Source organism: Myodes glareolus, chromosome 3, assembly GCF_982192425.1.
Source record: "Myodes glareolus chromosome 3, mMyoGla1.1, whole genome shotgun sequence".
Classification (NCBI taxonomy): domain Eukaryota; kingdom Metazoa; phylum Chordata; class Mammalia; order Rodentia; family Cricetidae; genus Myodes; species Myodes glareolus.
Genome location: NC_142028.1, coordinates 30,537,493 through 30,554,992, shown reverse-complemented (window position 1 = coordinate 30,554,992; position 17,500 = coordinate 30,537,493). Strand labels below are relative to the sequence as shown.

At 39.4% G+C, this 17,500-nt stretch overlaps 1 protein-coding gene across 1 annotated transcript in view; it reads left to right on the top strand.

The window, feature by feature from the left end:
- Kdm5a (lysine demethylase 5A) overlaps positions 1 to 6,168 on the top strand; it is a 78,208-nt gene extending 72,040 nt beyond the window's left edge. Inside the window, 3 exon segments of the mRNA XM_085687041.2 lie at positions 2,411 to 2,428; positions 2,430 to 2,492; positions 2,954 to 6,168. Of these exon segments, the coding sequence (XP_085543167.1) occupies positions 2,411 to 2,428; positions 2,430 to 2,492; positions 2,954 to 3,160 (288 nt within the window). The 3' untranslated portion in view covers positions 3,161 to 6,168.
- The last annotated feature ends 11,332 nt before the right edge of the window (positions 6,169 to 17,500 follow it).

Below are 17,500 nucleotides of genomic sequence, written 5' to 3'. Positions count from 1 at the left end.
TCAGCCTCTCAAATTAATGGAATTATAGACACCTGCCACCATGCTTGCATTTTGGAGGAATTTTTTTTTTTAAATTTACTAAATAATGAAGCCTTTTTCTCTAAACAACAAATGAAGGTGGGTGTGACCATTAGAATGTAGTGTGCAGTTAGGTTACTGCATAGGTTGTTGCCTCTCTCAGAATTGTCTGTGGAGTCAGTTGACATTCTGAACTGTAGTTTGCTTTGTGATCCTGTTGGACTTTTCATATGGCAGTGGAATTTAGGTTGATTCTTCAAAAAGGAATTGATAAGTGAAGGATATAGTTTTCCTAACTGTATTATCAGGGTAGATTGTTACATAACCAGAAGGCTGCAGTAGAAATAGTGGAAGAGCTAGGATTTGGAAGGCACTTCCAATCAAAATCACATAAGAGAATAGACTGTTTTTTCTTTTTTAAATTTAACTTTATTTTGTATACATTGGTGTAAAGGTGTCTGGTTCCTTGGAATTGGAGTTTCAGACATTTGTGAGCTGCTGTGTGGGTATTAGGAAATGAACCCAGGTCCTCTTGCAGTGCAGCCAGTACTCTTAACCCCTGAGCCCTCTCTCCAGGCCGAGACAGGGTTCTTTGTGTAATAAATAGCCTTGGCTGTCCCAGAACTCACTTTGTAGACTAGGTTGGCCTCAAACCTGCAGAGATCTGCCCAGGTACCTCTGCCTTCCAAGTAGTGGGATTAAAGGTATGTATCACTATACCTGGCTCATACTTTTCTTACTTGAAGAAAATTAATTGATTTAGGTTTTAGAAATTAGAAGCCAGTGGGTACAGCAAAACATTTTAAAGCCTTAGAATGTTTTTTTATTAGCAATTACTTCTAAATTGATAGCATTTTTTTTTCCTGTGGACTAGCATAAATGAGGACTTGATTGGATTAATAGGGTTCAAGGTAGGAATGAAGGGATCTGTTGGAGTGGCATCATAAAATAATCTAGTAGGCATGATGGCGCAGGCCTTTAATCCCGGCACTAGGAGGCAGAGGCAGGGGGATCTCTCAGTTCGAGGCCAGCCTGATCTACAGAGGAAGTTCCAGGGCAGCCAGGGCTTCACAGAGAAACACTCTCTTGCTGGGGTTGAGGGTCATAGTACTTCAAATCTATGCAACCCCTTGAAACATAGGTCATTTTTCTAATTCCTTTATAAGCTCCAAACACTCATTTTCCGTTCACCTGCAATAGTTAGCAGTTTATAAATGTTTACTTTTCTATAGCTCTTTTATATTTATTTTTATTCTATAGCATATTATCTCCTAATTTTTCTCTGGTTACAGCAGGATCATTATATGTTTCTTAACTATACTTTTGCTTTCTTCTGAGGCAAAACATAGTTACAAATGAATGGAACTCAGTTTAGGTGGGGTAGTTAAGTTGTTCTGAACTTATATCACAGGATATAAGTTGTGAGGAAACAATATCACAAGGAAGAGACACCAGTGATCTGAGTCATCCAGAATGTCTTAAAGTCCACATTCAGTTCTAAGTGTGTATTTCCCTTTTCTTAATAAACTGACTGCTTTGCCACAGAGATCCCAGCATTGTGAAGGCTAAGACAAGAGGATCTCATCTCGTTAGGGCCTAGCAGAGTGCTAGACTGAAGATGAAGTTTGAGACTAGCCTGGGCTACATAGTAAGACTCTATGCCTAGGGGGGCTCACTTGAAGAATTTGATTACAGGAAGAAAAAAATATTTAAGAAAAATACAAATATTGAAGAGTGCTTAGAATAGAAATGATAAAAGCTAATAAGCCAAAGGACAATTTATTAAAAATAATTTTTCCATCTTTTATTACAAGCCCAGAATCACTGACATGATTGTCATAAGCTTTTATAAGCTGTGGAAACATTTTGAAAACCACTCTTTCCCTAAGTAAAATATATTTACCTAGCCAAGGCCTCTTTTGTTCTTCTTCACTGACTGTCCTAAGGGACTTCTTTGATCCCTTCATTTTCCTTTGTTCCAATGTCTGATAAAGCTCATGATTTTAAGTGGCTTTCTATATCACCACCACAGTGATCAGCCTTTATATTGTGAAGGGGGTTTGCTGTAGCTCTTTTCATCTTGATAGATTCTTGTCTACTATGACATTAAATATAAGAACTGCAATCGCCTTCCAAGCAGAAAAGCCTCAAGTTACACTTCCCTGCTGTACCGTAATGCCGAGGTGTAAAATCACCAAACCAAAGCCTCTTCTGTCTCCTGTAGTCACTGTAGGCTCTGAAGGATCAGTGTTTGCTTGGCATCTGCCACTGACACCTGCCATTTTTTCAGACTAATTTAAAACCCCAGAGTAATCTATTGACCTGTGTCTTTGACTGTTGTAATTGGTTAACTTGTAAGATTTGACCTCTGATATTTGCTAACTTTTTATAGGGAGTTGTATTTGTAACGGAAGAAGAGAAGAATAAAAAATAGTAGTTTTAAAAGTGGCCTATGTGACTGCTTTTCTAAAAAGGTATTTAATGCTCTTAGTACTTTGGCTTATCTCTTTGAAATAAAGCTAATCCACAGGATTGCCTCACATTGTTGTACTCTTCCTTTCTTGATTGTTAATCGCATTGTCTTAGAGCCTAGAAACTGTTAATATTAGCTAAAACTACTTGGCTGCTCTATTAGAAGTTTCTTTTTTGTCAAGTATTCCCCAATCATGTTTCTGCCTCACAAGGAACCCCAGGTATTCATGAGGTAATAGAGTACCTAAGAGGCCTAATGTTGTGGACACACTATGGTAAAATATAATTTGGGGTATTAACTTATCAGCTTCTTTCTTTGAAAAATAACCCCATAAGAAGTCATATCTATCTCTGGATATCCCAATTGTTTGCTCTCCTTTAAGCCAAGAAAGCTCTTTGGTTTGCTTTTGTTCTGGTCTTACTGTTATGATACTAAACATTTCCCAATCTTTATCTTCTACAGGTAGACTGGGTGCAATGTGATGGTGGCTGTGATGAGTGGTTTCATCAAGTTTGTGTTGGTGTATCCCCAGAAATGGCTGAAAATGAAGATTACATCTGTATAAACTGTGCAAAGAAGCAGGGGCCAGATAGCCCAGGCCAAGCACCACCTACTCCCTTCATAATGAGCTACAGACTACCAATGGAGGATCTTAAAGAGACCAGTTAGCAGATGCTTGGTTAGCTCGCAACAAGGGGGGATGTGGACCACATTGAGACCTTACTCATCAAGCAGAGTGGTTCCGACCACTCAGAATGTTGTTCCCAAAGATGAATGGACTTCAGAGAAAGTCCTCTTAGTGCTGGCTTCCTCTGTGTATGGATTGTGTGGGCTACATTCTCAATCATCTGTGCAGAGGATGTCTTCTTTGGTACAGCAGCCAGTATTTCAGCTCTTGACTCGTTTGAGTATGGTTTGCTGCGTTAAGGTCAGGTTCTTGGTGGAACTCTCGAAGCTGTTTGGCGTTAACACGTTGGTATGCTTAGTGGGGCATATATAGATGTGACTTAAGACCAATTGAAACTAGTTGTATATGGTTACACCTACAGGTGGTGCCATTGGAAGGCCCTGATTGTTTGAATCTCCTTTGTTAGGATAATTGGACAAGAGTCAGAGTACAACTCTCTTTCCATAATTACTGGCATTTATGCCCTACTGATCCAGTTAGGAGGAGCAGGCCAAAGTTACCCTTTAAAAGTCTTGGGGTGGCAGTGCAGTTTGTAGACCTGCTTGTGCGTGTTTATACCAATAAGAAAATCTTCCAAAAGAGCCCCTCACTTTCCTCAGGAGGATGTCAGCAGTTTAGAAAATCTGACTAGACTGGATTCTGGGAAGAAGGTTTTTTATTATTTCAAGGCAAGTATCCCATTGGTCTGAGAAGTTGGTCTGGGTCTGTTTTAGAGAAGGGAGGTACATGGATCCAGGTTTCTGGAGAAAATAGGGATGACTAATGAAAACATTTTACTGAACCTCGGTGATGCATGCTTATCTGGGAAACCCTCTTTCACAAGTATTCCAGACTCCACCATGCTTCAGGCATGGCCATGAGCAAAACTGGCAAATAACAGCTTTTGCCTTGCAGCCCTAACCTTAATGCCTGTAGTTTCCAACATGGCCCCAGAAGATGTTCATGAATAACACCATGGCTTCATCAGAGGATATGGGTTATAAGTCCTCTGGGTGTGAAGCTGTTTTAGTAAATCCGTTTTTAAAAAGAAAGACTTGTTTTTACTTTTTTCTAAATGTCTCTGACTACTGACTGTTCTATAGATTATTTTTCCTTTTTTAATATACATATATGAATATAGATATATATATATATATTTACTGTTACCAGCAGCGTATGACAGAGTTTGAGCATCAAAAATCCATTTGGGAGCTTGCATTTTCTTTCTGCTTTTTGATAAAAAAAAAAAAAAAATCCCATTCCTTCCTTGTAGTAATACAAGGAGTTAGCACTCCCTTCTCCATTCTCATTTAAACATATCTTCCACTTTTCTTCTATTCAAATAGATAATATATTTCCTCCATGTTGGGACTTGTCCCTGTCTGTTGGGCAGCTTGGTCTTACTCTAGTCAGTACTGAATGTTATGTATGTTTGAAACTATGGTGCTGTGTCCTCTCTCCCTGTTGTGTTCTGTGTTCTTATAGAGGTGTTAGGTGTACTCTGCAAACTCTTACTAGAAGGGGACTAATATAATTTAAAGGACAAAAAAAAAATTTCTAAAAATATTTATCTTCACTATCCTGTGTTCTTTATTTTGGTTTAAGAATCTGCAGTTCGACTTAAATTCATCAGTTGTCCTTTTAAAGGGGGCATTGAGCAAACCTAAAGTTTGTCATCTCTGCTCCCCTTTGCCCCAGTCTCTTAAGAAAATGTCTTCTAGTAACTAGAAGTGAGATGTACTGTCCAGTTACAGACTGTGTGGGTATGAGGGTTACCTCAAAAGGCATCTTTAGAGAAAAGTTTTTCTTCCAAAATGCCTTCTCCCAAGTGCTAACCAGGCTTGACCCTGTTTAGCTTCCAAGGTCAGATGAGACATACACATGCAGGTGGTACGGCTATAGGTACAACATCCAGTTTCTGGTTTATACTACCTACTTTTTGGTCTCTTTACCTATTAGATAACATTCGAATATCTTGACCAGTTATGTGGTTTGAATGTGTTGTTGTGCTTGTGTCTTGAATATCCATCTCCATGTGGGTGTAAGTAGCGGTTACAAGGTTAACTAAGTAATTAGTTAATTTCATACATTTTTGTTTTGCCAATCTGTGAAGATTATCACTTAAGAATTTTATTTGGTTGTTATAACGAAGAAAGCACAATGTTTTTGTTTTTTTTTTTTTACTTTTTTGTCTTTGTAAAAGACTTGAAATGCTCGTGGTTTAAAAATTGAGTGTACTCCCACCCTTCAGAAATTTAAAAATGTAAGTGATGGAATCCCAAAATGCACCTAAAAAATTTTGATTTTTCTTCCAATTAACTATTTTCCATTAGCTGTTCTCAACAGAACAGAATCGTGAGAATGCTGAAAGGCGACTGTTTGGGGAATAATTATGTACTTTGTACAGTGTTCGTCCTTTGGAGACCTCAGAAATAGGCAGTATGTCTGTACCTGTGACTAGCTGCCTGTCATCTTCTGACATTTTGAAACTTTTAAATATATAATTTAATTGATTCATTTGGCTCTTTCTGTACTTATTTGAGAAACTTGGCTTATCTTAGCCATAAATTTATACCAAAACTCAAAAGAACATAAGATAGGAACTAGAAAGATATCTCAACAGTTCAGAGCACTGGCTCTTCCAGAAGACCCAGGTTCAATTCTTCACACTACACAATGGCCCACAACTGTCATTAACTCCAGTTCCAGGAATCCTGCATCCTCTTCTGGCCTCGAGCACTGCACACATATGGTGCACAGGCGTACATTCAGGAACATTCTCAGACACATAAAATAGAAGTAATTAAAATATAGTTTTAAAAATCTTCTGAGGATATAAGAGAGAAGCTAGCACTCTACCCACAAATTATAAATCCTGTAGTTTGTGAGTTAATAAGAGTCATCTATCTAAGGAAAAGTAGATGTTCTAATGTAAAGCATTGTTTCACAAAAATTACAGCTGCATTCTGTATTTGTTTACATTTTGTATTAAAACTTGATTTATAATGTCTCTCTGTCTCTTCAGAGTTACTGTTCTTCATTATTAGTGTTTTTAGCTTAAGCTTACTTAAGCATTTAATATTTTTTAAAACTATTTTTCACTGCCTTCATTATGGATATTTTGACAAAGGTAACAGAATGAAAAGAAATTGAAGTCTGCAAAGTGTGGTGTAGTATAAACACTAATCCAAGCACTTTGGAAGGCAGAGGCAGAAGTTTAAAGCCAGCCTCATCTACATAGCAAGTTCCACACTAGCCAGGACTACATAATAAGACCCTATCTCAAAAAATAGTAATAGTAGTAAGTCTTTGATGATTCTTGACAGGTCAAGTCGTTAGAAGTATGCAATCCTCGTATTCAGAAGCACAAGGTAGCAATGGTTCCTAGTCCCTAGCTAGTGAGAAGAGATGTCCTCATCCTCTCACCAGTGTCATTTCTCTTCTGGTATTCCTGCAGAAGCCACGTGGGATGTGGAGATGGAGAAGTGTGGCTCCCTCACAAAGGTGCTATAAACTAGCATGACGTGTCTGACTCTTGACTTGTGCCTCCGTGAGATGTGAATTACTGGATGTCACACTTCAAAGAACTGGAAAGCAGACAGTAAATCTGTGATGCCCATGATAAAAATGTGCCAAACCCTACGTTAGCCTGAGTTCCTAGTGCTTCCCTTCCGTCTCTGCTTTTGTCCTCAACGGGAGTCCAAGAAATGTCGATTTTCTTAGTTTGCTGGATGCAGTTCATGTAAAGAAACTGCTTGTCAACTGGATGTGATGGCACACACCTTTAATTCTGACGCCTGGGAGAGAGGCGGGCTGGGTTATAAAGTGTGTTCCAGAACAGCTGCACAATAGGGAGAGCCTGTCTCAAAACCAAACAAACAAAAAAAAAAGAAACAGTTTGTCAATGATTTAATTCTGTAGTATATTTGGGTGTCAATCAGTAAAGTAGAAAAAGTGGAGTAATTAAGAAAGCCTACCTTTCAAAAAGTTAGGACACTAGGCGAAAGCATCAATTTGGGGTGAATTTTGAAATTTGCAAACTGGTAATTTTAAGCTGTTGAGGCCCCAAATAACCCTAAAACCAGGTCCAATAAAGTTTCACATGTTAATTAATTCATGTGTGTAGAATGTTGCTTTTATGTTAGGTCCTTAAATACAGCACCTTTCAACCCCCCTGTTCCTTTAAATCAAACCACACCATTACTTTGAATGTGGAAATCCAAGTGGTATTTATAACATTAAGAGGGAAAGAATGAACATTGGTGTCTTTGAGAGAAATTGGAGTATTCTCTTGGCCTGGGTCCACTCACTGCTCAGTAGCATAAGATGTGCACTGGGAAAAGACACTATCATGCTCTTCTTCAATAATGTGTCTAGCCGGGCGGTGGTGGCGGCACACCCCTTTAATCCCAGCACTTGGGAGGCAGAGGCAGGTGGATCTCTGTGAGTTCGAGGCCAGCCTGGTCTACAAGAACTAGTTCCAGGACAGGCTCCAAAGCTACAGAGAAACCCTGTCTTGGGAGGAAAAAAAAAAAAGTGTCTAAACAATATAAAGGACCTGTTTATGATTAATGATTGATTTCCGTACGTGTTCATTAAAATTTACCAGGGTTATTGATGGTAAGTTAACAGAAATTAAAACTTGATTTCATGATGTTTAAGCATGCTTTTTTTTGTTTTTTGTCTTCTAAAATAGTGGTAAATGTGACTAATTTTATTACATCTAATTTTTTTTAAATTATCTGTCTGTGCTCAAATTCCCCACTCCAACTCTCACCCCGTCCCATCATTTTTTTGTATTGGTGTGATTTCAAATGGTAACCAAGTAAGGGTAAATTCTGAGAACGAAGACCGAAAATCCAGAGGAAAATTAGCAAATAAATGGTAGCCACTTTTAACCTGGGCCAAACCTGTTTCTCATATTTTACTTGCTATCTACAACATAAAAAACTAAACTAAAAGGATGATTTTATTGGTGGTATGGTTAACCTGTTATCACTGCTGAGAAAGGGGTGTGTGTTTTAGAAATACAGAGTGTGGAAGAAGTAATTCTTGACTTTTTTTTTTTTTAGTTTTTTTTTTTTTAGGGGGAGTGGTTTCAAGACAGGGTTTCTCTGTAGCTTAGGAGCCTGTCCTGGAACTAGCTCTTGTAGACCAGGCTGGCCTCGAACTCACAGAGATCCGCCTGCCTCTGCCTCCCAAGTGCTGGGATTAAAGGCATGCACCACCACTGCCCGGCTTCTTGACGATTTTATATGTCTGTTTTGTTTTTTAAGATGCCCTCTTTAGTGCAGGTTTACCTATACTCCTTTAACTTGGGATCCTCCTGCCTCAGTTACAAGCCATGTACCACCCTACTTATCCTGTTTTCATCAAGAAACCATAACCAAAAGACATCTCTCAAACAGTGGAGATGTTACATCCACCACTGAGCTATAGTTCCAATCACTGTTATACTTTTAATCTTTAAGTTGCCCAAGCAAACCTTGAACTTACTCTGTAGCCCAGGTGATCCTTGTGCTTTTCATTTTGTCTGGTTTTGGCTGTCATGTAGTTAGTGATATAAACCTACAACACTAGACCTTTATTACTTTGGTTCTTAGGACATGCTCCCTTTGCTGAGAACCAACAATTTGGCCTTTTAATGCTCACAAATAAACCCAAGTTACCTCAGAAGAGTAAATGATGCTGGGTGGTGGTGGCACATGCTTTTAATCCTACTTGGGAGGCAGAGTCAGGAGGATCTTGGAGTTTGAGATCAGCCTGGTCTGCAGAGTAGGCTCCAGGACAGCCAGGACTATTACAGAGAAACCTGGTCTCACAAAAGCAAACAAAAAAAGTAAATCACACTTTCAATATGGTTGACAGATGACTGCTGATCAAATGGTGGTAGTATTGATCGCTGGTAGCTTTAAGAAGTGCCTGAACTGGCTTTCTCCCATAGACACACTGATGAATATCCTGCATATCACCATAGAACCTTCATCTGGTGAGGGATGGAGATAGAGACAGAGACCCACATTGGAACACTGGACTGAGCTCCCAAAGCCTGGATGAAGAGCAGAAGGAGGGAGAATATAAGAAAAGAAGGCAGGACCGCGAGGGGTGCGTCAACCCACGGAGACTGTGGAACTGATCTAGTGGGAGCTCACCAAGGCCAGCTGGACTGGGTCTGAACGAGCATGTGATCAAACCGGACTCTCTGAATGTGACTGACAATGAGGGCTGACTGAGAAGCCAAAAATAATGACACTGGATTTTGATTCTACTGCATGTACTGGCTTTTTGGGAGCCTAGTCTGTTTGGATGCATACCTTCCTAGGATGGATGGGGGGCCTTAGACTTCCCACAAGGCAGGGCACCTTGACTTCTCTTAGGACTGGAGTGGCAGGGAGAGGGAAATGGGAGGATGGGAAGAGGTGGAAATTTTAAATAAATGAATAAATTAAAAAAAAGTGTGGTTTCACATATTTGATGGGAGGAGAGCTGGTGAGAATAGGGTGGGGGGAAACCTGGCTATGTCTTAGCTTTTAAAATGATTTTGAAGGATATTTGAAATTTCTGTGAGTACCATTGAGTAAATGATGGTGCCTCATTGCTCCTGTACATTATTGACCCTTTCTACTCTTTACATTTAGGTTACACTTTGATCCACTGTTAATCCCAAAGACAGGAGGAAGTCTGGTGATGGTGGTGACTCATGCTTTAATCCCAGCCCTCAGAAGGCAGAGGCAGACAGATCTCTGAGTTTGAGGCCAGCCTGTTAAACAGGACAGCCAGGACTACAGCCTGAAAGCCCCTGTCTCAAAAAAGGAGGGGGGGAGGAGGAGACTATGGACCCAAATCATTATAACCAAATTAATTAAAGCAAGGTTTTTTTTATTCATGTACATATGCTGCTTCCACCTAAGTGGAGTTTTAGAAATCAGTATTGGATGAGGAAGAAAAGACATTGTCAGGTAGGTATAACAAGGAGAATAATAGATATTCAAACAGAGTAGTCATAGGCTGTCATACAACTCTGAAACAAAGGTAGGGTTGCAAGATTATTACAACTTTTTGAAACAAAAACATGATTGCCATTCCTAGAACAGGCAATACAGAACCATTTGTAGTTAAGTTACAAGTGGAACATAGCTCAGTCCTTGAAAAAGTGGTGATCATGAACAGGAATGAACCTAGTTTGTCTTTTCTATAAGATGGCTTTTAAACCTAAAATGAAAGCAGGCTGGTTCTTCACTGTTGGGAGTCTAGTCCAGGCATAAATAATTTCTTGAACCAGAGTAGAGGTGTGGGAATAATTGAGGCATAGTTTAAGGTTCATTTAAATCCTGAAGATTATCCACATTTATTATCCAAGCAACTTTATCAAAAGGTAAGCTGAGGGGAAAGTTTATTACCATTTTGTCTTTTGGGTAGTGGAGGAGAATGACTTAGGTCATGTCCGCAACTGTGGCCGTTCTGTCATGGTAGACTGAATTAACACCTCTTCCCCAGTGACCTCCTAAATTACAATAGAAGGAGCAGAGCAACATTAGCATATCTTGACCCTTTGCTTAGGATGGTGTCAGGTTGTCTCAAAACCACTATCAAAGGCTGAGCCACCATCACCTGTGTGGAAGGTCCAAATTGTCTTGCCAGGTCGCTCAAAATTCTGACTGCCAATACAGTTAGGAATATCCGGCTCCTACAATCCATTTGTTAATTTTAATAAAACCTGTGCTTCTGCAACAGAACAGATGATCACTTCTGCCTTAGGCAAAGACTTATTTACCCAAACTTAACTGTCATGGGAAACAAACATTTTAATTATGTGAGCTCCTGTCTTAGGCATCTGGGGAGAAGAAGCTTCAAACCCATCTCTGACAGCCGACCTCTGTGAACAAAAGAGATTAAGGGAGAGAGATACCTTTGGGCTCTGTGTTTTGGAGTCATACTTTCTAGTCAGGAGAGGTTATAATGTTTTATGAATAATCATGCTCCGAAAGACTATAGTCTCCTATTTAAAGGAGAGGAGGATCGCCTGAGTTGAAAATGTCTCATTAGCTGATCTAGAGCACCTCTAAACAATTTTATACTGTATCAAAATCTAAAATTTTTAAAATATGCATTAAACCCAAACATTTACAGGGTATATCAAACTTTTCTCAACATCTTATAAGCAGTTACAAACATTATCAGGTCAATACCAAAATTTTAGAATAGGAATTAACAGTAATTAACATAATAATTAACAATTAACATAATTTAACATCACAATTTTTTAATCCATATTAATCAAAAGACAAGAAAAGTTTTTCTGATGGGTGAGAATCCAATGGCATTGTTGCTATCAAATACCAGTTCCAGTCTCTTAGCTTCTACATTTCACTATAGTTACTGCCCTCTCATTTAAACTTCAGCTCATCCCTTAACTTCTGAAGTCTTTCAGCTTATTCTTACAGTTTAATTTAGATGCCTTTTCCCGGAGGTTTTTTTTTTTTCACTTTATTTTTTATGTGTGTTGGTGTTTTGCCTGCATGCATGTTTTTGTCTGTGAGGAGGTCTAATCCTCTGGAACTGGAGTTAGAAAGTTGTGAGCTGACATTGCAGGTGCTGGAAGTTGAACCCTGCTCTTTTGAAAGAACAGTCAGTGCTCTTAACTGCTGAGCCATTTCTCCAACCCCTCTTTCTGAGTTCTGTTGGCTTTAGACTATACAACAGTTCTCAGAGTGGATTTTGGATCAACAGTGAATGAAATGAGGATATGACCACTCCTGGGTATGGCTGAGGAGAAGTTTTTTTGTTGTGGATATATAAGGGAGAGGCAGATGAAAGAGTCCAGACTGAACGGCCAGCAGAATAGACCAGGCCATAAGAGGAGAGAGTTGGGAGGAGAATGAGAGGAAGAGAAGAGGGGGGCAAGAAAGGGGACCTGGAGGAAGAGGAACCAAGAGAATGAGGACTAAGAGCTGGGTTTGTACAAGAAAAGAGAAGCTGGGGGGAGAGAAGCAAAGTTCGGGCTGGAGAGGTTTAGGGGAGGGACCAGGACTCAAACTGGTTCTCACTACATTGATAGAGCCTGTTGGCCAGTGTGCAGCTTTGGAGTCTTAAGCAGGCACCAAAGTTAGCCCTTTTCCTGAGTTTCTTCAGGACTGGACAGACAGCTTCAGTATCACCAGGGATAAATGATACAGATATTTAAATTATGATTCATAAGAATAGCAAAATGATAGTTATGAAGTAATCATGAAAATAATTTTATGATTGGAGGTCACAACATGAGGAACTGTATTAAGGGGTCTTAGCATTAGGAAGCTTGAGAAACACTGATCTAGATTCTTTTGAAGATATGAGAAACTAGTCCAGTCCTTTTCTGACAGCCTTTCAGAGGAGGACAGTCATTATCTCTGCCAACCCTCGTCTTCCTCTCCTTTGGTTTATACCATTAACATTAACTTTGTATTCAACATAAATATCTATTTGGAGCACCGGGCTACAATTCTGGGTAATGTCTTGCCCAACAAGATAAAGTTAACAAAAAACATGACTAATATTCCATTTGTACAGTAGGACACCAAAGTAAGTCGTTACATGAGATGAATTCAAATAATCACCCGGAGAGCTTTTAAACACCTTCATTTACTTACTGGTAAGGTATGAGTGTGGGTCTGTGCATTCATGGTGTGCATGTGGAGGTCAGAGGCAATTTGCAGAAGTCAGTTCTCTCCCACCACGTGTCTGCCGAGCATTCCAGATGACTGGATCTCAAGAGTTCTCAGGGTGTACTCAGCTATCAGTATATCTCTTTCTGAATATACGATTCAATAATTTTTTTTAGAAACTTGCAGAATTGTACAAGTATCGCCACACATACAAAGTGCACAGTGTTTCCATTGCCCCCATTTATACTTGCTCCCTCTGTCCACTCCCAGTCCCAAGCAATATGCAGATTTGCTTTTTCTAGTATCAAGCATCAGGATTTCCTTCCTTCCTTCCTTCCTTCCTTCCTTCCTTCCTTCCTTCCTTCCTTCCTCCCTCCCTCCCTCCTTCCTTCCCTCCCCCCTCCCTCCCTCCCTTCCTCCTTGTTTTGTTTTATTTTTGTTTTTCAAAACAGGGTTTATCTGTGTGGTCCCAACTGTCCTGGCTGTCCTGAACACTTTGTAGACCAGACTGGCCTCAAGCTCACAGAGATTCATCTGCTTTTGCTTTCTGAGTGCTAGAATTAAAGGCATGTGCCACCACGCCTGGCCAGGAATTCTTTTTAAGTTCTCAGTTAATTTTTATAGGCAGCTAACATGGAGGACTACGGCTTTAAATTAATTAATTAATTAATTTATTTATTTATTTGGTGTGCATTGGTGTTTTGCCTACTTGTATGTCTGTGTGAGGATTCTGAATCCCCTGAAACTGAAGTAAAAGACAGTTGGGAGCTGATATGTAGGTTCTGGTAATTGAACAGGGCCCTCTAGGAAGAGCAGTCAATGCTCTTAACCACTAAGCCATCTCTCCAGCCTCCTTTAAATTCATTTGAGCAACTTTAGTGAATACTAAGAATGTCATCTAAGTAATAAGAACATTGCATACATTTGCATGCTTATGGCCTCTCCCATCCTGATGCAAGGATCCCTCGCCAGTGTGATTGAGATCATTAATTTGGTAATGGAACTTACTCGACCATTCTAGTTCCCCTTTATATATTTTAGTATTATATTCAAAATTACCTCCCATTCTTTCCCCAGGATCTTTTTAAAACCTCTCTAGCCAGGTGTGGTGGTGCACTCCTTTAATCCCAGCACTCTGGAGGCAGAGACAGGTGGATCTCTGTGAGTTTCAGGCCAGCTTGGATTGCAAAATAGACTTTGTTTGTTGTGGTGGTGATGGATTTTTTTCATTGATATTTATTGAGCTCTACATTTTTCTCTGCTCCCCTCCCTACCTCTTCCCTCCCACCTTCAGTCCTCCCCCCAAGGTCCCCATGCTCCCAATTTACTCAGATCGTTTTTATACTTTCTACTTCCCATGTAGATTATATCTATGTAAGTCTCTCTTAACGTCCGTATTGTTGTCTAAGTTCTCCGGGATTGTGGTTTGTAGGCTGGCTTTCTTTGCTTTATGTTTAAAAACCACCTATGAGTGAGTACATGTGATAATTGTCTTTCTGTGTCTGGGTTACCTCACTCAAAATAATGTTGTCTAGCTCTATCCATTTGCATGCAAAATTCAAGATATTGTTATTTTTTTTTCTGCTGGGTAGTACTCCATTGTGTAAATGTACCACATTTTTCTAATCCATTCTTCAATCGAGGGACATTTAGGTTATTTCCAGGTTCTGGCTATGACAAACAAAGCTGCTATGAACATGGTTGAGCACACGTGCTTGTGGCACAATTGAGCATCCTTTGGATATATACCCAAAAGTGGTATTACTGGGTCTTGAGGAAGGTTGTTTCCTAATTCTCTGAGAAATCGCCACACTGATATCCAAAGGGGTTGTACCAGCTTACATTCCCACCAGCAATGCAGAAGTGTTCCCTTTTTCCCACAACCTCTCCAGCATAAGTTGTCATCAGTGTTTTTTATCTTGGTCATTGTTAGAGGTATAAGATGGAATCTCAAAGTTGTTTTGATTTGCATTTCTCTGATGACTAAGGATGTTGAACATTTTCTTAAGTATCTTTTTTCTTTTATGCTATTTTTTTATTATTTATTAAAAAATTTCACCTCTTCCCCTCTTCCCATTTCCCTCTCACTCCCCCCACTTCCCCTCCCTCTCCCTCTCCAGTCCTAAGAACAGTCAGGGTGCTCTGCCCTGTGGGAAGTACAAGGTCCTCCCCCCTCCATCCAGGTCTAGGAAGGTGAGCATCCAAACAAACTAGGCTCCTACAAAGCCAGTCCATGCAGAAGAATCAAAATCCAGTGCCATTATCCTTGGCTTCTCAGTCAGCCCTCATTGTCAGTCACATTCAGAGAGTCCGGTTTGATCACATGCTCGTTCAATCCCAGTCCAGCTGGCCTTGGTGAGCTCCCATTAGATCAGTCCCACCGTCTCCATGCCCTAAGTGTCTTTCAGACATTTTAGATTCCTCTGTTGAGAGTCCTCTGTTTAGGTCTGTACTCCATTTTTTTTTATTGGATTATGTGATCTTTTGGTGTTGAATTTCTTGAGTTCTTTGTGTATTTTGGAGATCAGACCTCTGTCTGATGTGAAGATCTTTTCCCATTCTGTAGGCTGTCGTTTTGCCTTGTTGACTGTGTCCGTTGCTTTACAGAAGCTTTTCAGTTTCAGGAGATCCCATTTATTAGTTGTTTCTCTCAGTGTCTGTGCTGCTGGGGTTCTATTTAGGAAGTGATTCCCTGTGTTAATGCATTCAAGTGTACTTCCCACTTTCTCTTCTATGAGGTTTAGTGTGACTGACTTTATGTTCAGGTCTTTGATCCATTTGGACTTGAGTTTTGTGCATGGTGATAGGTATGGGTCCATTTTCATTTTTCTACATGCTGATATCCAGTTATGCTAGCACCACTTCTTAAATATGCTTTCTTTTTTCTATTTGATATTTTTTGCTTCTTTATCAAATATCAGGTGTTTGAAGATGTGTGGATTGATATCTGGGTCTTATATTTGTTTCCATTGGTCCTCCTGTCTGTTCTTATGCCAGTACCAGGCTGTTTTTAGTACTGTAGCTCTGTAGTAGAGTTTGAAGTCAGGGATTGTGATGCCTCCAGAAGTTCTTTTATTGCCCAGGATTGTTTTGACTATCCTGGGTTTTTTGCTTTTCCAAATGAAGTTGAGTACCGTTCTTTTGAGGTCTTTGAAGGATTTTGCTGGGATTATGATGGGCATTGCATTGAATCTGTAGATTGCTTTCGGTAGGATTGCCATTTTTACTATATTAATTCTGCCTACCCCAAAGCATGGGAAGTCTTTCCACTTTCTGGTGTCTTCTTTAGTTTCTTTCTTCAAAGATTTAAAGTTCTTGTCATACAAGTCTTCCACTTGTTTGGTTAGAGTTACTCCGAGATGTCTCATGCTATTTGTGGCTATGGTGAAGGGTGTTGACTCTCTGATTTTTTTCCCCAGCCCTTTTATCATCTGTGCACAGGAAGGTTACTGATTTTTTTGAGTTAATCTTGTATCCTGCTACGTTTCTGAAAGTGTTTATGAGTTGTAGAAGTTCCTTGGTAGAATTTTTGGGATCTCTTATGTAAACTATCATATTATCAGCAAACAGTGAGAGTTTGACTTCTTCTTTTCCAAATTGTATCCCCTTGATCTCCCTTTGGTGTCTTATTGCTCTAGCTAGGATCTCAAGAACTATATTGAATAGATACGGAGAGAGTGGACAACCTTGTCTTGTTCCTGATTTCAGTGGAATCTCTGGGAGTTTCTCTTCATTTAATTTGATGTTGGCTGTTGGCTTGCTGTATATTGCCTTTATTATGTTTAGGTATGTTCCTTGTATCCCTGCTCTCTCCAAGACCTTTATCATGAAGGGGTGTTGTATTTTGTCAAATGCTTTTTTGGCATCTAATGAGATGATCATGTGGTTTTTATTTTTTAGCTTGTTTATGGTGGATTACACTGACAAATTTTCATATGTTGAGCCATTCCTGCATCTGTGGGATGAAGCCGACTTGGTCATGGCTGATGATGGTTCTGGTGTGTTCTTGGATTCAATTTGCTAGTATTTTATTTAGTATTTTTGCATCAATGTTCATGAGTGAGATTGGTCTGTAATTCTCTTTCTTAGTAGTGTCTTTCTGTGATTTGGCTATCAGGTTTGGTTATTGTAGCCTCATAAAAAGAGTTTGGCAATGATCTCTCTGTTTCTATTGTGTGGAATAGTTTGAGGAATATTGGTATTAGTTCCTCTTTGAAAGTCTTGTAGAATTCTGAGCTGAAACCATCCGGTCTTGGTTTTTTTTTAGTTGGGAAACTTTTGATGACTGTTTCTATTTCTTCAACAGTTTTAGGTCTGTTTAATTTACTTATCTGGTCTTGATTTAATTTTGGTAAGTGATATTTATCCAGAAAGTTGTCCATTTTCTTTAAGTTTTCCAATTTTGTGGAGTACAGATTTTCAAAACATGACCTGATAATCCTCTGTATTTCCTCCATGTCTGTTGTTATGTCCCACTTTTCATTTCTGATTTTGTTAATTTGGATATTCTCTCTCTGCCTTTTGGTTAGTTTGGATAAAGGTTTGTCTATTTTGTTGATTTTCTGGAAGAACCAACTCTTTGTCTCATTGATTCTTTATATTGTTTTCTTTCTTTCTATTTTGTTGATTTCAGCTCTCAATTTGATTATTTCCTGCCATCTAGTTCTCTTAGGTGAGTTTGCTTCTTTTTGTTGTAAA